This window comes from Vollenhovia emeryi, unplaced genomic scaffold (genome assembly GCF_000949405.1).
Source record: "Vollenhovia emeryi isolate VEMERY1.0 unplaced genomic scaffold, V.emery_V1.0 DF939122.1, whole genome shotgun sequence".
NCBI classification, from domain to species: Eukaryota; Metazoa; Arthropoda; class Insecta; order Hymenoptera; family Formicidae; genus Vollenhovia; species Vollenhovia emeryi.
In genome coordinates this window covers 1,552,111-1,576,546 of record NW_011967244.1, presented here as the reverse complement: position 1 = coordinate 1,576,546, position 24,436 = coordinate 1,552,111, and the positions used below count along the sequence as shown (strand labels likewise).

The following is a 24,436-nucleotide window of genomic DNA, read 5'->3' as shown; positions in this document are numbered from 1 at the left end:
CCTCCACCTCCTCCTCCGCTACCCTCTTTGGAATTTCCATGACCTCCGCCTCCACCGCCACTACCACCACCACCACCACTGCCACCATTTCCTCTTTTATTTCCACCTAAAGCACACATCTCGGAATCAGCATCGACGATACCACCACCGCCTCCTCCGCTCCTTCCATCAGTTCCCTTGCCATCTCCAATGTTATCGTTACAAACGACTCCCAACAGCAGCAAAAGTAAAAAGATTAGAACACCCACAAGAAAGTGCTCCACGCCATTGTTCAACAGGCCTAACATCACCGTCGAGGACCTGTTGAAAGTCACCTTGAGAAAAGCTCCACAAAGTATCAAGGTACTATCAAGAATCAAGATAAATAGCCACGATTAAGCAATTGATCGACCATGACTGGCGATGTGTTTTTTTAACACAGAAAATTTATTGCGAAAAACATTACAGCCAGTTTTTACATCGTTTCACATTTTTTCTGAATAATTTAAAGTTTTTAAAAAATAAACTTTTCTTTGGCTCTCGGTACACTAATTTTCTGTTTTGCTAAACATCAATTTATTTATAAGCGTGGTTGGTAATTTATATTTTCATCGTCGTGTTATTTTATTTCAATGTGTTCAACTGATTGTGAGACAAAACTATAAAAAAAAAATGAATTACTAAACAGTACTATCTAAGTAAGTTACTATCTAGTAAGTTGCGAACAAAATGCAGTTAAGTAAAACGAAATAAAGACATATATAAATATATATTGTTATAAGAAATAATATTTTTCATTATTTAATTATTTATAAAAGAATCGATTGCTGTGCGAGCAACTTTGCTGTAGATTATATACCTTCGCGATACAGTAATGAATCATATACGATTCTCGATTTTCAGCAGCAAGACATCGTTAAATCTCTAATGTAGAAGCAAGCGCAAATAACTTAATTAGCCTTCGAAGACTAATTAAGTTACTTGCGCTCGCTGCAAAAATAGATCAATGTTACTTCTAATATTATAGCACTGAGGTATAGAGAGTGTCCGACATTTATATCTTAACTTCGTTAAAATAAAGCGTCATTAGAGTTTCTGGCAAACAAGTTTAATCCGAGAGCTCTAACTGTAGCCTTTAATTCCCAGCATCAAGTAAACTCCAATGATAAACTTTTATCTTCTTCTCTCGACACTCTTGTGGCCGTGTCAAATAATTCCGTGGCATTTCGTACGTCGTGAGACCGTCGATTGGACGGCGCATACCGCTCGTTCCCTCGCGAGGAAGCGGATCGACCTACGCACGCGACGTTCGCCAGGAAATAACGCACCCCCCAAGTCATACAGCGCCCGGCTCTTCATCTCCTGAACGGCCTCAACTCGCTCACGTCTCCCGGCTCTCCTCCTCCGAATTTCCGCTCATCCGTTCGCCGTGCGAGAATGGCGAGAGGAGAGCGGCGGAGCGGGGGAGGGGGAGGGGGAGGGGGAGGGGGGGAGGAGACGCGATCTCCGTCGCGACGCAGTCGGGGGGCGCAGACTCGGCCGCGACCAGCCAAAGCCGGGAGTCCACGCCCCCCGCTTCGCCCCCGGCGGGGGCGTCGGGTTCGCGGAACAACGGGACAAGGGGGCGTGAAGGGGGTACGAGAGACGGCGAGGGATGTAGGGCGTGCGGGGGCGCGCGCGGGGTGGTTCTCTCGGGGGATGGTGGGGCGACACGGAGCGCTGCGCACCCCCCGCGCGACGCTGCGTGACGTCACGGGGGTCGAATCAATATCACGCCGAGTGCCCTCCCTCCGTCGTCGTCGTCGGTCCTCGCGCGGCGGCAGACGGCCGACCGCCTCAGTACGAGGTGGCCCCCGCGACTGTACGGGACGACGACGGCACGTACCGGCAGCGTCGTTCCGGCAACAACGACGACGACGAGGACGACGAGGACGACGACGGTGACGGTGACGACGACGACAACCGACGACGACGATCACGAAAACGACGACGCGCCGATCCGTGCGACCCCCGTCTCGTTCCGCGCGCCGTCTCGCTCGCTCCCTCCGGGACCGGTAACTGCGCCCCCCCGTCACGTGAGGCTGACACGGTACCCTGCACCCCCGTCGCCGGTTTCCCTTCGGTTCGGCCGGTGATACCCACGGCCGCCGATCGCTCGCGCCGGTTCGCCACAATGAGGTAGTCGCGGCCGCTTTGGGTTTCCTCGGGTTCGGGATCGGGAGATCTGTTCAGTGGCGACGCGAGGGAAGTGCCGGTAAGTAACTTTGATGTATGTAATAGTATATAAGCGAGTTTCAGAAAAGAGAACAGCGATCCTGTCTTCTCGGAAGAAAGTTTTTATTTCGAGAAGCAGGGTTGGTCGGAAAGTGTCAGCGATGAAACCCCCCTCTTTTCCGCACGCGAGGAGAATTGTTTCTTGAAATTTACCCTGAAAAATCATGTAATCGTGGGACAGCGTGGCGTTTCCAAGAATTATATGAGAGCTCTTAGAAATTTTACCACACATCCCAAACAATACATAGAGGAAAGTCCCCTATCACGAGGCCGGCTCCTAATATAAGACAGCGGGTCTTTCTACTAAATTAATAGGCATCGTCTGTTGGTTCCGCCATGACTTTATTGTCCTTGGAGTGAGGTCTCTCTGTTTAGTGGAAAATTCATCGTTAGATTACGTAATCGTCGCGAGAGAAGATTGTGATCGAATTTGGATGTTGAAAACCTGCCATCTCATTAGAAGCCTATCTCGCAATAGGGGACTTTTCTCTATGCCTAAAGACATCTCTAAATCGTCTTTTAGATATGTATGTCTTAAGGCCTGTGTCTACGATGCTAGAACTTGGTCCAAGTTCTAGTTTCTATTTCATGAAAGCTGTAAGTTGATTGGCTACACATTTTTCGAAACTAGAACTTGGACCAAGTTCTGGCATCGTGGACAGAGGTCTTTAAACACGACTTAAAGATGTCTTTTAGCGCGCTGTGTGGGATTTTACTCGTAACTTTAGTATACATTTTACTAGTAGAATGTATGGTAAAATTTCAAGAAGCGCTCGTAAAGTTCTTCAAAATGCCACGTTATCTCACGACTACATGATTTTCATAGTAAACTTTAAAAGGAAACGCTCTCCCCGTGTACCATTCATGTTTTATCTAATTTATATTGCACTATATTACAACTTCAATAACAGATACGTGAAACATTTCTGTTTTTCTCTACGTATAATCGGTATCAAATTATTATAATTGGTACTGAATTATTGCCAGTTAAGAGTATAACCGCGCTAAAATAATTCATAGAGATCCATGACCAATCAGAGTTGCATTCGCGGTTCGATATAATAGAGTAGCTCTTATGGAACTATGACAATCTTATTTGTGGAATCTTTATCTTGCGGAAAAACTTTCTTTTGCAATAATGTCGACGTCGACGGAAACTAAATTTGGAACAAATCGCGAATGTTCGAGGATTGATCAGCGTCGGTAAATTTTGCTCATTTGACTATACACCTATTTCTAAAACTAGGATAGGTTTCTAGAGAGATTAAAATCTAAAATGCCCGAAGGATGCACGAGGAATAAAGTTAAAGTGACGAAAAGCTCACGACGGAAAGTTTCATTTGAACATCATCGATTCGAAGGTTGGTCTAAAGATTATCTAAAAAAAAAAAGGAATTTATCGAAAACAGTCTTGCGAACTCTCGTTACGCACGTTACAGGAATTATCGATGTCGGCGGCTATTTAAAAAAAGACGCCGTTTCCTATTTTAAATGTTGCGAAAGTTGTCGCGACAAGAACTTATACCCATATATTATAGAAAGGTTAATATTATTTCACAGTTTACCTGTTTATTAATGGACGATAAATCTGTAAGAGCACAAACTTCTCACGGATGATCGGCAAGTACTCAACGGTGCTGACCATCCTCTCGGTCGATTTTAACCGATCTTACTGAAAACTTTGGTCCTAAGTATAATTAAAATCCGACACCTTCTCCGACTCAAGTACTCTCCTCGGTGACTCTCCCGCGCAGTTTTCCGCGTCAAGCATCTCTGGACACGACAGTCTCGTCTTCCAGGTAAAGAACCGTGCTGATCCCCGCGATCGGTCCCGGTGCCGCGGGCGCAGGAAGAAGACGAGGGCGGAGGGTGGAAGCGAAGAAACCAGGCAGGCAGGGAAGCAGCGGGCTCGGTGAGTTGGGTGAAAATCGATGGCCATCAGCGCCCATGGGCGGCCTCGCGTTTAGGACAAGGAATAGCCCCTCCCAAAAGACCTCGCTCCGGTGGGGCGACTGCTGCCCCCCAAACCCCAACCCAGCGTCGTCGTCGGCCGTCTGGAAGCACCGTCATCAGGAAATGCCGCCGGTGCCCGTGTGAGGCTGCCCCCCGCTGTTGCGTGATTGTACCTCGCGGGGATTTCAAAGGTAAACCACCCCCGTGTGCGGGGGCACGCGAAAAGAGGGGACCCGACCTATCCGCGCACACTCGTCGATTAGGGCTGCGTTCGGTATCGTCACCCGAGTGCTCCAGCGTGTCATTTTAGCCTTGTGTTCATCGAATGTTAAACAAGAAGAAAATTATACGCTGGAACGCTCCAAGTAGCCCAATAATTTCCCCGCGATTTCCGCAGTTTCGACGACACTGTAATTTTTATCCCTTATTTTCGCTCGAGTCGAAAACAAAGAAGAAGATAACAGAATCCTGTGCACCCGCGAGACGAATTCTGGGCAACCGTGCGCTTTTTATGTAGAAGATTCCGCAAAAATAAGCACCATCTGACACGCGTTCCCAAGTCTTTTCCTTTCCTCTTCTTTTGACTTTAAGGCATTCTCTTCGTCTGATGCTACAATACCACTCGCGATGTAAATTTTTATTATTTATCAGAAACATGCTATCGTTTCTTTAACCTCGAGCTTCAGTCAGTTCAAGAAATCGTAACTTCAAGCCTGTCTTGCTCTTTAGAACGTACATTATATATTCTAGTACCTCCTCGCTTACGTGGGTAGTCTAATAAATTTCAAATTAACTAATTCTTTTCTTTCGCGGAGGAAGAATCGCATTTTTTTCTTCCTATTGTGCACCGAGTAAAGTGCGTATTTGTATTTGATCGAAGCTACATCCTTTTTGAAGCCGGATTGAGCGGCGCCTCGGGTAGACCGCGCCTAACAGGATTAGAGGGTGAACTCGGTTGAGCGATTTAAATACCCCTCGGGTAGAAACATAATATTTGCGCTTAGCTGCACTTGTTGGGCGCGAGCGTGACGGCCACGGTGTTAATCACGCGGAAGACTTTAATACACTCTACGCGAAACTGATAAGTTCTTTGTAAAACCTGCACCGAAAAAGTTTTGCATCCGTTAGTACGACCGCAATGAATAAACGAAGAGCGTCCGTATCCGGCTTTTCTCTCGCCATCAGCTCGTCACTGAAATATGTATCGTCTTATGAGAACAGTAGCGTGATCACTTAAAAAGTCAATTCTTAAAAAAACGTTGTACATTTATTTGTCAATAAACAAATCGATAAATTTTCAACTTCATTTAAGAATGGACTTTTTACACGGTCGCACTACTCAATCTCTCTCGAATCCCGCCTTTGCGGGAAAGTTTCTGGAAGGTCTAAAAACTGGTGTCTAAAAGAAAGAATTGAATTCAGATATCCAGACGATCCCAAAGCGGGTCAACCGCCGAACTTCTCGGACCTACGTCTCCGTCAGCTCGAGCTCGCGCCGGTAGACCCCTATTCCCCAAAAATGATCAACGTCGCCGGGGTGGTCTCCATCGTTCTCTTCTACCTGCTGATCCTGGGCGTGGGGATATGGGCGGCCAGGAAAAAGGAGGCGGGCAACGACTCCGAGGAGGAGGTGATGCTGGCCGGCCGCTCGATCGGCCTCTTCGTCGGGATATTCACGATGACGGCGACCTGGGTCGGCGGTGGTTACATCAACGGCACCGCCGAGGCAATCTACACCAGGGGCCTGGTCTGGTGCCAGGCACCCTTCGGATACGCCCTCAGCCTCGTTTTCGGTAAGTCCGAATTATCTTTCCGTTTCTCTCGTCCTCGTCGCCGTGTCGATTTTTAAGCTCTTCGTATACGCCATCATCTATTTGCAATACTGTTCGCTCCTGTGTAGGGGGGTCCAGGTTCAAACCCTGGCTGAGGTAGTATCTTTCGCGATAAAATTTTCTGTATTATTAAAGATGCCAGGTATGGTCAAGAAAACACTGACGCTGATAATAATGATGTTGAAAGGATGACGAAGATGTAGAAAACTTTTTTTTTAACATTGCAAGCTCCCCTTAATCAGTCGGGTGGACAGTAAAAGTTCGCAATTGCAAAGATCGACGATAGAACAATCGAAAGATTGGCGATCGATGGCGTGTCTTTCTTTACACAACTGAAACGCCCGAAGAAGTTACGGCAGCCGACAATAGAATTCCTGTAATATAACAGACAGCCGACGGAGTTTTCGCTATCGGCACTCTCGCATATAAAGGCGATAACTTTTCCACCAATGTCTCGCGCGCGGCCAAACGACCTCGGCAAAGAATAAGTGCGACTATAAATCCATTGAAAGCCTAGCTTTGCTATGTCCATGTCTATGAATGATCGTCTTTAGTGGCATTAAGAAAAAATTGATAGGGATTTATTCCTTTGAAATCTCGACCGCTTCGCAGATTTGTTAAGTTATTTTCCATCCCTGTATCTGGAATCATCTTAGAAATTAAGAAATTTCTTCAGTGAGGCGCGAAAAGAGATCGAACTCGATATATCTTTTCAAACAAATGTCTGTCGTAGATTATAAAATTATATCGCGATGCAAACAACTCACTTCGATTCACCGCTCACATTCCAAGCCACTCTAATGCCTGATGAAGCTACTTTAGCTTTCAGTGGCGATGATGAGACACGTCAATGAGAAAAATGTGGCACGATTGCACTCACAGAAAAGATTTCCGAATTTTGAATTATAAAAATCTGATAACGGATTCGTAATCAGCGACCGCAAAAGCCCTTGTATACAAAGTTTCACAAAAAATGGTTCAATAGAAAAATGTATGCTTCAAAGGGTTAATTCGAGATAGGAGAATAGGAATTACTGATTGTTAATCTTAACACCCTTTAATTTTTTTCACTATATGAGGCTGTGATAAGTTTAGATAAGTCAGGAAAAGGTTCTCTACCAGAAATCCTTCCTGAGAGGGTATCCCTAACGATCTCGACGTGTCTGTGGCAGGTGGTATTTTCTTCGCGAACAAAATGCGACAGCAGGGGTACGTCACGATGCTGGATCCGCTTCAAGACGCGTTCGGGGAGCGTATGGGCGGCCTTCTCTTTCTGCCTGCTCTGTGCGGCGAGGTCTTCTGGGCGGCGGGTATCCTCGCGGCCCTCGGCGCCACGCTGGCGGTCATCATCGACATGGACCAGGGCACTTCCGTCATCCTGAGCGCCTGCATCGCGGTTTTCTACACCCTCTTCGGCGGTCTCTACTCCGTCGCTTATACCGACGTCATTCAGCTCTTCTGCATATTCATCGGTCTGGTGAGTGATCGACCGCAGTTGTCGAGACGTATCGGAAACTTGCAATCGGGCAGAATTATTTATTTAGTGCGAGCAAATAACGTAGTGATTGCAAGTACCGCAACGAGTTAAGTTTGACATGATTGCTCGAACAACTAATTATACTTGGACGTATATTTGGTGGTATATCTGGAAGTACTTTTGCGAGGGGGGGGGGGGACAGCTTAATCAATAATCTACAATTAAAATGAAATTGATTTGGAATAAAATGCGACAGAAGCAACTCGAGGTTAAAATAAAATAAAAAATGTCATTGCGGTGCACTCCTAAAATTTAATTGCGCATTTTTTGTTGTACCTCGAGTAGAGCAAACTTTCGATAAATGTCATAGTCTACTTGACCCGTGCAAACGTCCGGACGTATCTTCGATACGATATAAGCTCCGGACTTAATCGATATCGTGGCCCCGCTACTGCGAGCGTTTGTATTACCAAATTTATACTCGGTGACGTATAGGTGGTGACCCACTTCCCGAAAGAACGTTATCGAGCTATTATTTCTGCGCGACTCCGCTCCGCTCCGGGGAGGCTTCCGTTACAACGGCGAACTTTAAAGCTTCACAAATCGCAAAGATCTTATCTTTTCAGACACTCCTTTTAGCAGATTAATTTGTTCGATCAGCGTTAAAGCCTCTTTGAAGAGGAAATGGATAATCTCGCCCCGATAAATTCGTACGACACGAATTTTTGAATATCACAAGTATACAATTCTGGCGGTTTGCTTCCAGTATATTTTATTATTATCCAGTATATATGTATTTTTTATTATTATCTTCATTTAATTTATCAGAATATATTTCAGTTAGTTGTGCTGTGCGTTTGCTCTTTATTAATTAGCTGGAACTGTGGTATTACATTTGCGATGCTTTTATTTTGAGCCCTACGGAACCTTCCCTTTCGGACAACGTTCTGAATGCAAACTCGTCCCTCCGCGACGAGGCCGCCGTCCATTAACTGTAATTAATCGCGATAAATCGGGCCTTTCAGAAATAATCACAGTAGCGAAACGGATCCTCTACCCGGAAGAGATATTTGAATTGCTTGTATCAATCAGTTACTGATTAAAGCGAGCCTTGTATTTATAAAAGTTTAAATCATTTAGACACTAACATCCTTGTCTTGGCTCTCATATCCTTTATTCCTTTGAATTGTCATTTCACGTTAGAGCCTTTATTCGAGAGTCGATATTCCATTGGTAAATTCTCGCCTGCCTCTCGTTGAAAAATTAGCTAATAATTTTTTATCTCATTAAAATAAAGCGAAACCATTTTCTGTCAACAGTGGATGTGCATCCCGTTTGCTTGGGCCAATCCGAAGGTACAATCTCTTAGTTCCATGGACGTTGATTGGATCGGCAAAGTGAGCCCCGAAGAGTATTGGTATTATTTGGATTACGGTTTACTTTTGATATTCGGCGGTATACCTTGGCAAGTGTACTTCCAACGCGTTCTCTCCTCGAAAACCGCGGGGAGGGCTCAAATATTGAGTTACGTTGCCGCTGTGGGTTGCATCCTCATGGCCATTCCCCCCGTCTTGATTGGAGCGATCGCCAAAGCAACGCGTGAGTACCAACGCATTTAATTATCGATTAATCAAACACACTGCGGACCGGAGACGCGAATCAACGTTGATGCCATACGATCCGCAATGTGTTAATTGGAGCGGCAAACCGGTCCGTCGCGCCAGAAAATTTTACGGAAAATATTCTCACCGCGCGCGTTACCTTGCTCCTGAAAATACTTAAATTTTACCATAGACATTCTTTCGCGTCTTTCATTCAAAGAGACTTCTTTGGGGAAAAAAAAGACAGCAACCCATTTTGAGGCCCACAATTTACTAATCGAATTATTTGGATTCTTCGTAACTTTACTATGGGAAAAATTTTGACCGTCTTTTTTGTAGTTAAGCAACGTAACATTTCGGTTAGTGCCTCTTAAGTGAAAATTATCTTTGCGTTACTGAATATATCGACAGAACTAATTGAGAGGATTGATTAATATTATTTAAAAATCTTGGATATAAATAGAATAGCTAATTGCGATTTTTAGTTACGCGAGGTAAAATTCGTAAGAGATTAGAGTTAGGAACCATCCAAATAATTCGATTACTAATTGTGTGCCCCAAAACGGGTTGCTGACTGTCTTTTTTTCCTCAGAGTTCTCACGTCACTGTTTACCCTACTAATATTTTGTCCAAGTAGGAGAAATTTGGCGAACGAATATTTAAGTAGTATTCGCGCGAACGTCAATTCGGTGCCCTCTCATTTTCCTGAAGAAAGATATCCCGGGGACCTTGCTGGCGTTGGGAAAGAGCCCAATTTGGGTGCGTTAATAATAAAACGAGGCGTTTCTCGCTCTTCATTCTCTCCACCCCGAGACAATCGCCGTCTCGCCCGAGGGGTGTAGTAACGGGATCCCCCTTCGCGAGCCGCCCCGCGCTCCTCGTTCGAGGAGGACCGAATTAGAGCTCGGGTTGCTCGCCGTCCCACACTCTGTCTCGTATTCGGGGGCTACTTGACATTTGGTGGTGCGACAAAGAGAGTACACTGCTGGTATTTACAAGCGGCGCGGTGGCGAACGCGAAGGGCGCGGACGGCCGAGGGGTGTCTTGGGTATATTCGCGTGCGTGCACAATAGCGTGGGACCCCGCCATGTGGTGTTGCCTTTGCGAGGGCGAGGGTCGTGAATGCGACGACTGTAACGCGAACGTGCGGAACTACGTCCCCGGAACTAATTCGGTGCCCTGCACTGGTATGTTGCGGAAGAACTCCAAAGGGATCTGCCGAACGGGCAGACAAGAGCGGGCGAGAAAGAGAGAGAGAGAAAGAGAGGGGGGGAATATAGAATTGAATTATGCTATTACGAGCACAACGTCGAACAAAGACAAGTGGATAGGTGAAACGAATATAGTGATACAAATCGAAGCGACGGACGAAGATGGGATCTCTTTTGCCCTTTAGAGTGCTCTATTGTATATTATTCGGACTATATTAGCCGTATACAGAACGGCTACAGAATACGATACGGCATTCCATACGGTGGAAACATCCCGAGCACGCGGATTGCAAAGGGAAATAGCGAGACGGGGGGTCGAATTACGGAATAGGCAGGTGGCGCGATACCGAATAAAGAGCAAAGACAAGTCGGAGAGGAGGCGCGCGGGGATGAAAATTTAATTTGGTTCCCTTGGAGGGATTGCGTAATCAACTGTGTAGAAAAAATAATAATTATGTCGCAGCTTGGAACGAGACGGGGTACACTGGTCCATATCCTTTTACGGAGACGGAGACCAGCATGATTCTGCCGCTAGTCCTGCAGCATTTGACACCGGACTTCGTTTCCTTCTTCGGGCTGGGAGCGGTATCGGCGGCGGTGATGTCTTCTGCGGACAGCAGCATCCTCTCTGCTAGTTCGATGTTTGCTAGAAACGTTTACAAATTGATCTTCCGTCAGCGGGTGAGTCTCCGAGTCTTCCGCTTGCGATCCCGCCTCCCTTTGTGACCTCCGCCTCGTTCCACCCCTCGCATGCGTTCACGCACGCGGAGAGGCCACTTGACACGACGTGCCGCACGTGTCGATGCGTATCTTTCACGCGTGTAAAGCAAAACTTCGTAACGAGCTTCTCGCAAAGTTGCCCCGCGTTGTCATGAATAACATGACGAGAATTAGTTCGTAATTACGCCGGTCTTATTTCGCGTTTGTTAACTTTCGATTAACGCGAGTTTACGAGCGCCGCAATTCGACCTTCTCTAGTTTAACACTATTTTCGTTGTTTAACGTCGCCTTATGAGTGGCGATTGCCTTTTACGGAGGATTATGCAAGACCTTCCGCAAGTAGCTTATAATAATTGAATGTCATCTATCATATAGCTACACTCAGTGAGAAATAATTCGTCGATCGATGTCGAAACGATGCCAAATCGATATCTATTCTCGCTGGGCGCGTGTACAGTGATGGACAGAATGGTCGATCAACGAGTCATTTCTGACTGGAAATCTTCTCCGAAGAATATTTTACTCGATGGCCATTTCGAAATTATTTTGAGCGTTTCCGATCTAGTTCTCGAGTAAAATTTTCCTCGGATGTTTTGAAATGTAAACCTGAATCTAAATGTTTGTTTCTAAACTCATTAAAATAGTGTCGCAACCACTCTGTCCATCACTGTGCACAAATTGCATTTTGAAGGTATTGCGTCGCTGCCAGCACCGTCTTAATTAAGTATGCCATTCTTTTCTTTTCTTACGCACTAGCGTATCGATTTCTCGTAACGAGCTCAACATATAGCACAGTACGCGTGACGAACAGAATGGTCGTGACACTTTTCTTTATAGTGAGTTTAGAAACGCGTATTTAGATTCACGTTTACGTTCGAATTTTCTCTGAGGAAAATTTAGACTTGAGAAATAGATTGGAAACGCTCAAGATGGTTTCCGAATGGCCGCCAAATAACACATTCCTCGGAGAAGATTCTGAATCTAAATGCACGTTCCTAAACTGACTAAAAAAGAGTGTCACAACCATTCTGTCCATCACTGTACCTGTCGAGTATTCGAGTACTCCGCGTAATATTACTCCCACCTTCGATACTGAGACGTGGGTGCGCGATCTTCATCTCTGTCCAGGCGTCGGAGATGGAGATCATCTGGGTGATGCGGGCGGGGATCGGTGTGGTCGGCGTGTTGAGCACCGTGATGGCCCTCACGATACCATCGATCTACGGCCTCTGGTCAATGTGCTCGGACCTGGTCTACGTGATCCTGTTCCCGCAGCTACTGATGGTGGTGCACTTCAAGGACTACTGCAACACCTACGGCAGCCTGTCGGCGTACATAATCGCCTTCCTGGTGCGCATGAGCGGCGGCGAGCCGATGATGGGGCTGCCCGCGCTGATACGCTACCCGGGCTACGACGAGGCAACCTCGACGCAAATGTTCCCGTTTAGGACGATGGCGATGCTGATGTCGCTGGTGACCCTGGTGGGCGTGTCGTACGGCACGCAGTTCGCCTTCCTCACCGGGCGGCTCGCGCCGGGCTACGACGTCTTCAGGTGCGTGGTGAACATCCCGGAGGACGTCGAGCGGGTGGGCCCGGACCCGGCCGAGGGCGAGCAGATGGCGGTCCTAGCTGCGGGCGTCGGCAGACTCTACGGCAGCAAGGACGAATCGAACGGCCGAGTGAATCCTGCGCTCGAGCCGGACTACGACATGGAGCCGGGATGTACGATGGTCGGAGGTACAGCGGACGGCGTGGTCGGCGGCGGCGGCGGGGTCGGCGGCGCCGGGGGTCACCTGGTGCCCCACGTGCCCGGCGGCGCGTCCCGACAGCCGCAATCCAGCACCGCGTTCTAATTCCTGGTTCCGTGATCGGATGCTGTGACCAACAATAAGTGCGGCGGTGCGGGTCTCTGCCTTTCATTTCCTTCTCCTCGCTCCCATCCTCGTGACCCTTCCTTCTTCCGTTCCTCCTCAACCTTGCCGGGCGTTTCGTTTGAATTTGGTTGCCGTTGCTCCTTTCAACGTTCAATTCAATTTTGCAGTGTTCCTCTTTACTTTCAACTGCATAAATTTCTGATAAATGCAATAGAACATGGCTCCAAGTGTTTTAAGTCTCGAGGGGCCTTATTTCGGTCAGCTGCGCGTCGAGATGTGCATTGAAATCCCCTTTTTCTTTATCGAAGATACCAATTGAATAATTCCCAGGGAAATCTTGGATGAGAATTAATACTAGAACGTCCGGTCGCCCCCCCCATGTTATTTCTGCACCTTGAATCTAGTCTACCAACGCGAGGCGCGTAATCGTGTGTATTCAACTAGCGTCGCTTCTAATCTAATGCGCCTCCGAGGAGACCTTCGAGGATAATTGTCGCGATGATTATCGCAGACGGTCGGAATCGTCAGCGGCACAAATTGTCCATCTCGGCGGGTCGTTCTAGTGTTAATCGGCTTCCCGGCTTTCCCAGCCGGACCCACGATGTTCCCGTTCTCCAGTTCGCGTCTCCTTCTTTCTCCACCCGCCTTACAACCACGGAGCTCCGAGATGAGCCAACAATGCGGTGGCCTGCGGTAAGTCCGACACGAAGTTTCTTTCGTACCCGCGTATCTATGAGTGTTGCGCGCGCGCGTGTGTGCATGTGTGCGTGCATGTGTGCGTGTTTGTCTCTCTGCGTGAGTGTATGCGCGTGTGTCCTCACGTTTGCACGCCGGTGCCCGTGTAACGATCTGTACCTGCCCGCGTCCGCTCGCGTTCGTGTTCCCGTCACCAGACAAAGCAATAAACGAGAAAACGAGGGGAAAAGGGGGACCGGAACAGGAGGAGGAACAGGGTGACGTGGAAAGTACGCGCGAGCGGCAAGGGAATAAGCGTAGCGTATCCAAACCGGAAATCGGAGCTTCGGACGTACTCGGGCCGGGCGTCCCTACCCCGCACCGCCAATTAGGCCTAGTGATTTCCTTGTTTTCTTTTTGGAGAGGTATATAAATATAAATAAAATAAGTATATATATATGAAAGTAATATATACAGAAAAGATATTATATATATTTAGAGTTTAACAAAGAACCGCTTGAGAGTGTTTCGAGACACGAACGATCTGCCTGACTGGAGAAAATCGCGAGGATTGCGAGGGTTCCCATTGGGGCTCGATCGATCGGCGCGCGTGGCTTCTCCTCGTTAGAAATTAATTAGATCGCGCGGTCAACGTGTTTACACGGGTTTGTGTACGAGGTCGTGGGCGTATCGCGTACTTTCTCTCTCGGATTCTACGCGTGTGTCGGAAACGACGGAGCGATCGTTAAAATCGGCCGCGGTCACCGTGGACAATTGAACTTTGTTTAACGTTTAATCGTCGCGGGGACTCGCGTCGGACTCTGGCTTGGCAACCAATTTGGCAACGGAGTTGGCAGGTTTGAGATGAGACGTGCGCGATTTGTTCCAAGCACCCCTCGATTACTTTTATCTCGCGTTTCGCGCCGAGTGCAATCGCATCTCATCGAGCGTAAATTTCTACTCGACTGGCAGAATCACCAACTAAAGAAGTTGGATAAATGTGAAAACGGATTTTCCACGAAAACGCGAAATAAATATCAAGCAGCCGCATTTGGCGCAAACGCGCGATAAAGGTGGACCTCCGAAGGACCTCGCGATTAATATTTATCGTCAACCTGGACGTCGGAAGAATTGCCAGCTTAATATTAAAATATCGACAATTGCCTTAATATTTATTGGCGAATGAATAATGCAAATTTCCCAAGTGACATTTCGTTTCGCGGGAGATGGATTTCTTTTCTCCGACGGCGTATAAAGTATTTCGATACCCTCCGGCACTTTTTCGCCCCGAATGTTTCTTGATTTCGGGGTGTACCTCGGCGAGAAATGTCGATCGATCGGGCGCTCCTTGGGGGCGCGCTGGAAGAGAGAACCCGTCCATCCGGTGTGCCATCCTCGCCTCTCTCACTGCAATTAGTTGGCGCTATAATTAGTTAACGTGTGTCGTACTGTCGAGTATCCGTGTCGGTGTTAGGAGAAGAGGTAAAACGAAGCTTTTGTACTTGCGATCGATCGCTCTTCCCTCGCTTCGCCCAGTCGTACAGGAACACACGGGACACGAGCACGCAACACGCATTCATTTGTACGCGCTAATGTAAAAGGAACACGTGTATAGACGTGTTAGAAACCGGGTGGCACCGGAGGATGATTCAGCGCGGCCGCTCGTTGTAGAATTTTAAGTTCTTCCGCGGCTCACGTGCGAGGACGATCTCGTTATACCGGCCGTTAAAAGTAAGTGGCTGTACGGCGGATTGAAAATTTATTTCGCTTTTAAGAAACTTAAAGACATCGGACGTTTTCACGCTCGGCGGAGGACGGGATATTGGCGTGAAAGGAAAAGATGGTATCAATTAGTGTCTCGTGAAAACTCGCGGCACACTGTCGAAGTTTAAAGAACTCCGACCGCTAAAAGTTAATTAGAAGCTAACGTTACGCATGTACGGAAGGTTTTTAAATTAATTGATAAATTTAATTACTTGATTAATAAAAAAAATAATGTCTCCCATACAGCGCACAAATGTTGAATCAACATCTCAGAAACGTTCCATTACAACATTGTTATATTGCATCAATATTACGAAATATCGATTCAACGTTGAAAAAATATTGCAAAAACGTCTAATGTCCACTGAATTGTAATGTTTTGTAAACGTTGCAATTCAACATTCAGAAAACATTGTTAAATTATGTTGAGTTAACATTGGTCGCTTTTAGCCAACCTTTTTTTACAACTGTTGGAAGTTTTTCGTGCTGAAATTGGATTATTCCTCTAAAAGTAACACTGGCCATGGAAAAAAATAGAACATTTCTGGAATAATGGAACATTTCATGCTTATTTGAATATTCTTAGATATTCTGTAAATATTTCGAAATGTTTTGAAATATTCTTGGGATATTTATTTTGAATTTTAGGAACGTGTTATAAATATTGCAGCATTATTTAGCGATTACTGGGTACTATACGTTTTCTTCAATATGTAGACATTTTCTAAAAAACAAATAGTTAGACGCATAATAGCAATGAATCGCAATTGAGTATTAAAAAACAATAATTTGTTAAGTATTGTTTTAACGTTACAGCATAAAGAATCAATGTACAAAAATTAACTTAGATTCAACGCTGAAAACATCTTTATACTTCAACATCCAACATTGCAACGTTTCAGCAACATTATTCTAACTTTCTGCGTTGTATGGGTCTATTATTTACTAATTATTTTCTGCTCTTGCGCACTTTTTCTAACATTTTAAAAAACCCGAAGCTAAACGAAACAACATTCTACGATAGACAGCCGGATCTTGTATCTTCCAACTAATATCGATATTCGAAAATCTTTTGAGCACGTGTTAACGTAAATGTTCCCGTTAAAATTATCTCATTCTTCCGAGTCTGTTTCATTTGACGGAAGTCTCCCGATGTTTTAGATACGTTAATCAATCTCAGCGTTAAATAAAAATGCTCGTTTCATCGATTACCTCTGATTACGGCGTATCTGCGTTCTCCTTGCGAGCGCAGCTTTTTCGTCGCGTGCGACACGTGAATGACGGCATCGTCACCGCATTCGTGCACGTCGAACGCGAGCCGCGGGGCGTCGTCAGGCAGACCGTTCGTAACACAGATCCGTTGTGTTTATCATATAGTATATAATAACATAAATGTACGATACAAAAATCATGAGCGGTAAGTGCAGCAAAGAGCGAGAGAGATGGGTGACTTAGCACGAGAAGAGAAAATATATAGACCGCTCTGTCTCTCTCTCTATATATATGTATATTATACATACACGTTATACATACACGAGAAGACTAAATCCATAGGTGTTAATATCGCAGGTACGAGTTATCGCCGTCATTGTTAATTTTGAGGATCCGTTTGTTACGTGGTTCACATATATATATATGTATATTATTATAGCACCGGTATCAAGGTTGCTATACGCAATACGCATAAAACGCCTAGGAGAATATGTAATATATATTTACGCTCGTTATACCTGATTGCTCATATTATTATATCATGATTTACCGCGAAAGGATGAGAACGCCGCGTTTCGAGACTGACGTCGGCGTCAAGGACGAGCGGCGGGATCTAAAGCTGACAATTTCTTCGAGCAAACCCCATTAAAGAAGCGATTAAAAGTGGGTATTAAGAGGGAGATGTAACGCACGTAATTAAAAGGGAAATAGCAAGTATTTTTGACAATTGTTACCTCTCCGTGTTGAAACCGCATGGTTCCAAGGTTTGGAACCTTCTCTCGCGCAGATCCTTCTCTCGGTCCGGTGTCCCGAACGTTTGTGGACTTTGCGACACTTGGTCCCAGCCTCCCGGATCTCGAAACGCGACGTTGCGCGCGTAACGACGGGATGAGATACTTTTAGATGATTTCGTAGGTAGAAGAGCGGTTTTTGTACTTAGTTCCTACTCACCCGGCGAATTGTGATAAGCGTCTGACTTGGCGAGTTCAACGCAATTAAGTTTTTCGTGCCTCCGTTTTCACCGTCGCGCTTGCAAAAGAGTATAAGCTACCTACCATTTTTCTCCAGATAGAAAAACGCGTATCGGTTGTCCCCGGAAGTAGCCGCGTGGGCCGAGTATATTTTTCTAGTTTACAAAGATCGCGGTTTTTATTCCCGTTAGATCAGGATTTCCCGGTCGCTGATGGACTCACGTTAAGACCTGCCTCCGTGTTGAAGTTTTCAATGTGCAAGATTGTTAATTCGTTCACTCGTAGACAGACAGTAGGTACGAAGGTATATGCAACTCTTATATGTTTGAAATATCAGAGATTTTAATATCGACACTAAATATCAAAAGAAAACGTTGGACGAAGGTGCTTTTGAGTAATTTAACAAAAAAAGAACGAAGAAGAGTGACGTATCTATAGTCCAAATGTCAGAAATTTTCAACGGGCTTCTCATACTCGAACGAGACGCAGCGATCTGCACGCGACAGAAGTCCCCGGTGTAATATTCTAAAGCGTCATTCGAAATATTATCTCTCTACATGTGCGCGAGTGTGTGTGTGTGTGTGTGTGTGTGTGTGTGTGTGCGCGTGAGTCGCTTTCGCGAAGCGTTTATTTCATTTTGCAGCGTTTTGAAGAATACTAATGAACGCGTTCATGTCTTTCGTCTCGCTCTCCGGAAAGCCGGTTCGGATTTTCTTCTTTCCAGGACGACTCGCTCGAATCGCTTGTTTCGAATTCAGGATCACCTCGTCTCTTCGTTCGCGAGCCTTACTTCCGTTCTCCAACGGAATCGAAAATACCCTCAACTATCCCGGGGAAGCAGGAAGGACTTTAGTCCCAGTCTACAATAGATGGTTTAAATCCTAAGCCTTAAGAAATTGACCAATCACGGTCAAGTATGAGTAGAATAAGCGACAGTGATTGGTCAATTTCTTAAGGCTCAGGGTTTAAATCTGTATTGTAGATGGGCATTACTCGTCGCGCGTAATGGCAGTCCATTCTTTATCGACTGATCTTCTGGAGCAGAATGAGCGTTTGAGTACAAAATCGAAAATTGCGTAAAATCGAGATACGACCTCGCGAAAGAGATCAGTCGACATGTCGATGGACTTTACGGTCCCCCGGCGACTTATCGGAAGTGGCCTAGCCGTTTCCCGCTGCGCGCCGTCGTAAGCCGGAGACACCGTTTGAAGAGTGAAATTACGAGAGCGCGACTCGAGACGCGACGCGGGACCGCGGCGGAGAGAAGGGATACCCGAGGATCTCGCCGCGGCGTGCACGGCCTCCCGTGCATTTCCGCTCGTCCCGTCCGTCATTAGGCTCCGCGGACTTTCACTCGGATATTAGAGACGATGACGAGCGCGCCGGCTGGCTAATCCGTGACGCCTCGTGGACGACGGAGCACGTGGAGATGCGCGCGAGCGCGATGGGATGATTGTCCTTATTATATCCCTGCCGAAGCACGAAAGTATCGCGCTACAATGAACCGCGTGCGAAGACCGTCGTCTCATCTCACGCGCCAGGAATACGAAAGTATCACGGACGAAAGTATACCGCGAATTATTTTCCTACGCAGCACTCCCCTTTCCCCCCTCGTTCGACCCCGTTCGACCGCTCGCGGATTTTCCGTCGAGCCCGGGAGAGTCGAGAGACAACTTCGTTCAAGCTGACCCGCGGACCGTTCGACATTTCGGAATATACGAAAATTCGCGTTTTATTTTTATTTCGCGCTTTGAGTGGAGAAGATGATAACTTTGATGCGAAAAGATTTCTTCAAGTTTGAGTTTGTATCTCGATTCAGACCGTTGAGGGACGATTCTTCAAGGTCCTGGCGTTCCTGGTTAGGAATACTCAAGTAATCGCGTTATAAATCTGGGACGTGGGTCTTTGATTCTTTTTGCTCTCCTCTGAGTTTCCGCATCTACGCGTTTGTGTTCTTCAATATTTACACTCAGGAAACTAAGGCTGCGTTCAAAAACCGAGTGCCTCAGCGTATCAATTTATCCTCGTTGCCTCACCGTATGTTAAAATGATACACAAGGATAAAATGATACATTGGAACGCCCGGGTGTTGTTTTTGAACACAGCGTAAGATGGGAAGAAATTTCAGCATAGGTACTTATCAGCCATTCATCCACGATTCGTTGCGATTGGGCGTCGTAATGAATTCGCTCGCCTCGACAGGTGTTTGCGCTTCGAGGCCAATCCCATCGTTTCTTTTGTACGAATTTAAGCAGACGCTGGGGTGATTCTGAGCTTTTTGCAACTTTTGCTCCTGGAACTGTCAATTCGTGAAAACGTTTGTGTAATATGCAAATTATGTAACTTTTGTATACAGACTCACAGTGTCCCACTATTCGGACTAAATCCGAGAACAGCATGGTATCATTGAAATTAAGTTAAGAAGCCTAACAAGAAATCCATTCGCTTAAATAAGTTATAGATTAGGTAATCCATAACTTACCTAAGTGAATAGATTTATTTCTAAGCTCTTAATCTTAGTTTCAATGGTATGCTGCTCTCTGACTTAATCCGAGTAGTGGGACACTTTCGATCTGTACGCATAATTCTTGTAATTTGTGTATTACGCAAATGTTTTTATGAATTCACAGTTCTAGATGCAAAAAGTGCAAAAGGTGCAGAATCACTCCAGCATCGTCTTAAGGGGATCCTAAAGCCGCTAGGGAACTCGATAAGATAGGAGACGGAATTAAAAACATCAATTATCGACATTTTCAATTTCAAGTTCTACTCTGTTCGAGAAATTTGTAGCCGATCAATTTGCAACTTTTATGAAAAAGTAGCAATTTTATTAGCTACACATTGCTCAGACCGAGATTTTGGATCGAATTCTAGCATCGTCAACACCGTGGCGCTTTACTGACAATCTGACAGATGTTTGGCAGCAACCTCTCTCGAAAAAGCCTGCATCTATTTCTACACGCTATTTCTACGGCTCTTTTTCTCTTCTTCTGGACTTGCGTTTATTAGAAGTAATCTTTTTTTCTAGGCTCTCTTAATCTTAGTTCTAATTACACGATATTGTTCTTACATGTTGTCCCTAGAGTACGCTGGTCTCATTTTGTATATATTTATTGTCGAATTCCTGTATCAAGCAAATATTGTCGTCAAGTGTACCAAAAATTAGTAAAATTTTTAATTTGTTTTCGTTTTTTATATAAAGTCGAGCAGCATAGTCTAGATTTCGCTGCGTACTTTGATTCCGTAAAAGAGTTTTGCACTCCTATAAAGCCAATTAAAGGGTTACTTCTAACAAAGAATGTCGATAAAACAGACGGCTTTAGGATCCCCTTAAGAAGGGCGGAGGAGCCGCGCGTCGAGTACGCGCGGGAGAAACCAGTAGACATTATATATAGCTTATGAGAACGCTCTCATAAGACGGCCACGTATCATCTACATATCAATCAACGTACGTTGTAATCGGCGACGCAACGAGAAACCTATACATATCATAAAGTGTGCTCTATTGTATAGATAATTAGTCGCGGCGAGAAAGGAATCGCGTAATAAGATAAGACTATATGAGATATGTATATACATACAACGCAACCCTTCTTTGGGGTGGACACGCTCGTCGTTCTCGGGAAGCGAGAGGAGCACTCGTGCCCTCGATCTTTACGCGCGCAGCTTTGCGCCGTTTATTCAGGAGACTCGACTTTTGAAAAACGACTCGTCGATATACGTATCGCGCCGATCTCGTAAATTATTTAAGGGGATGCTGGAGTGTTCCCGTATCTGGAACTATCAATTCATGAGAACATTTGTGTAGTACGCAAATTATAAAGCTTATGCGCACAGACCGAAAGTGTTCCACTATTCGGACTGAAACAGAGAACAATATAGAATCATTAAAATTAAGTTTAGAAGCCTAAAAGGAAATCTATTTACTTAAATAAGTTATAGGTTACCTAATCTATAACTTATTTGAGTGAATAGATTTCTTGCTAGGCTTCTAAACTTAGTTTCAATGATACCACGCTGTTCTCTGGTGTAGTCCGAATAGCGGGACACTGTCGGTCTGTACACAAAAGCCACATAATTTGTATATTAGATGTTTTCATCAAGTGACAGCTCTAGGAGCAAAAGGTGTAAAAAGAATCGCTCTAGCAGCCCCTTAATACCTTTCGGGATTTGGGTCGCGAGTCTAAACGGCTGGAGTGCAAAGTTATCTTCTTCGAATCGCCACGTGTCTCTTCGTTTGAATCGCAAGGAATACGATTCTAATTTCATTGGACATCTACTTTATACATTCCAGCCATTTGCGATGCAAAATGACATCCTTCGTGCCCCTTTGAGCTCTTAATTCAAAGAGGATCAGTTTAGGTCTCGAGAAGCCTGCGCGTGCAAATACCAATTTCTTCCCGCGGAACGACGTCGCTCCGCCGCAGAGTGTAAAATCGCGAGCCGACCTGTGTCGCGCCGAGAAAACGAGAGGTGATAAAGCGAAGCGCAAACTCGTGGTAGCTCGCACAAGAATTAGCGAGGACGATCCTCCGACCGAACCGAGAATCGTCGATCACTCTCTCCCGCTTGGAGACCAAGGCGGCGTACTTAATGTTGCGCGTCCCAAACGCACGGGGTGACTTACCTAATTACGTAGAGTTAACTTATTAATATCATGTAAAAAGCAAAGAGCGCTCCCCGACTCACCCTCTCCCCTGTCTCCCCATCCCACGGAGGAGTATATCCATGTATATGTATTGCAGAAGCGTTACTGTATTATATGACATTATACGTGTATAATTGACAAAACGAAAGAGATGTTGATTGTAAATGTTAAAAATAAACGGTGTACAAAAATCTCGGCCTCGCATTTGGTGTCGCGGCTCCACGTGGACGAGCCCGTGTGCTCCAACGACTCATTGTCAAAGGCAGCTCTCGCGGCGCCAGCCGATTCCTCCCCTCCCCCTCCCCCCTCCATCCCCGAAGCACGATCCAAGGCGGAGCTGATTTATTTACCTTCAAGTCTGGAAAGCAACGCCTCGCAATGGCTCCTTAAGGGGATAACAGCAGGTAAGATAAGCTCGAGCGTTTGCGAGAATAAGAACTCGCTCGGAATTACAAATTTGCGGACGAGAGGAAAATTAGCAGCTTGAATATAGTAAGATCGTTGTATGAATAATAGCTCGAAAGTACACGCTGTTAAATCTCCCCCCCCCCCTCGACCACGAACACCACCCCCGACGTTAACCTTTGCGTCCTGCGAAAGAGCGTGAACCCTGGTATTTCAGGAGCTGAAAATTACGCGGATCTAAAGCCGCGCGAGCGGTTGAATTTTCAGAAGGCGCGGAGAGGAGAAAATTCGTAGAGATCGGCCGGTCGCACCTGTGTCAATCCGTCGATCGCGACGGTAAACCACGCGTTACGGAGCCGGTTAGAAAGTGCTTTCGACGAAATTATCATGTTAACGCACTCTTGTCACGCGCCGCGCGCGCGTCAGACTTTACGTTGTTCCTCTTGTCGTTCCACTCGCGTTTCCCCGGGGACACCGCGTAATATTGGTAATACGACGTAACGGCCGAGACTTTAATATTTATGGATCATCCGGAGAGAAGCTCTCGAGATCTCCGTGTTCATTTTTCAACGTGCTCTCCGCCACGCGCGCCTTTCGGGTCTCGCTGGTCAGGGGGGGGCTCGCCCTCGCGCCGCGGAACCCCCGCTATCGATATCGCGCTTTTAGACACCCGACGGTAGGAATAGAAAGAGAGCTCTTAGTTATTCATGCCCTCCCGGTATCCGAGCCGTGAGAATCGATAAATCGACCGTCCGGCCGTGTCGGCCGACTAACCTTATGCAGAGTTCCTCTTCGCCGCGCCGATCTTCCTTCGGTTGTGGAAGGCACGGGCGCTGTTCCGTCCGAGGACTATGCTGATCGGCGAAGTGAAACGCAGGAGCGTCTTATCACGTTTGGGGGGAAAAAAGTAAAATAATTGCGCGAGCGGGGAGACAAAATCCAATCGGAGGCTCGGGTCTTCAGCTCGCGGCGTGGAAACGGCTCCATAATTAAAAAGATTGCGCGAAACGGGCGTAGGAGACCTCCAAAAGATGTTAATCTCTTCTGCTTCTGGCGCCACGGAATAGGATTGACGAGAAGTCGACAACCCGACGAGATTATTCCTTATCAGCGTATAGCGGCTTTATTATTAGTACAAAAAAAGCGTCTTTACAAAATAAATAAGTTACAGGCTCCGAATGTGGAAAATCGAGTTTTCTCGTGCGTTTTCCGCTCTTAATTTTCCCCCTCTTCATTTTCTTCTTCTTCTTTTTCTTTCTCTTTTCTACGATATTGACGGAAGTAACGTTCCATAAGCAGACGCTTTCCTGGAAGCCGGTATATAAAAGTGATAATAATATTAAAGAAAGAAAAAAAGAAAAGAGAAACAATCTTGTTCTATCGGCCGTTCGCGGGAACGCGCCTGCCATCGGGACGAGTATTCCTCCGCTCACAATTTTCCCGACCGAGAACCCATCGTTGTTAAATCTTTAGCACAAATTTCGCGGACTTTCACGACGCAGCGAACGGGCCTCGCACGCTTCTCCCGTCGGCTGTCGGATAAAGACACGTTCCCCCCGTGGGAGACCTTAAGTAATATCCGCGCGATTGTTAAGGACACGCTCGACGACAACAACAACGGGACAACTGCCTTCGGCGTTGATCTTCCTCGGTTATTCGTAATGTTATCGGCGATCATGTCCAGGACATCTGCTCGTGGCTACGTGTACCAAGGCTGTCATCTTTCGATTGAAACCAGCCTCTCGGCTCGACGTCCGTTTCCTGATAGCACGCAATCGTTCGAGCCGATCGACCGAATCGACGGGTCTTGACGTCGTGATAGATCGAGTTCGCGCCGTC

The 24,436-nt window shown here is 46.2% G+C and overlaps 1 protein-coding gene across 1 annotated transcript; it reads left to right on the top strand.

Moving 5' to 3' along the window:
* Positions 1-1,823: 1,823 nt before the first annotated feature.
* LOC105569895 (high-affinity choline transporter 1) lies at positions 1,824-12,901 on the top strand. The gene is made up of 7 exons (XM_012026703.1): positions 1,824-2,233; positions 4,053-4,397; positions 5,629-5,999; positions 7,211-7,515; positions 8,835-9,114; positions 10,791-11,008; positions 12,176-12,901. Exons 3-7 carry the CDS (start codon positions 5,726-5,728, stop codon positions 12,899-12,901), a joined length of 1,803 nt encoding a protein of 600 aa, XP_011882093.1. The 5' UTR covers positions 1,824-2,233; positions 4,053-4,397; positions 5,629-5,725.
* Positions 12,902-24,436: the final 11,535 nt, after the last annotated feature.

Bases quoted from the DNA above. Each gene is read 5' to 3' on its own strand.
- LOC105569895 (XM_012026703.1), top strand. From the start codon at position 5,726: ATGATCAACGTCGCCGGGGTGGTCTCCATCGTTCTCTTCTACCTGCTG. The intron at 6,000-7,210 runs GTAAGTCCGAAT...TGTCTGTGGCAG, and splicing joins CGCCCTCAGCCTCGTTTTCG to GTGGTATTTTCTTCGCGAAC. The intron at 9,115-10,790 runs GTGAGTACCAAC...ATTATGTCGCAG, and splicing joins AGCGATCGCCAAAGCAACGC to CTTGGAACGAGACGGGGTAC.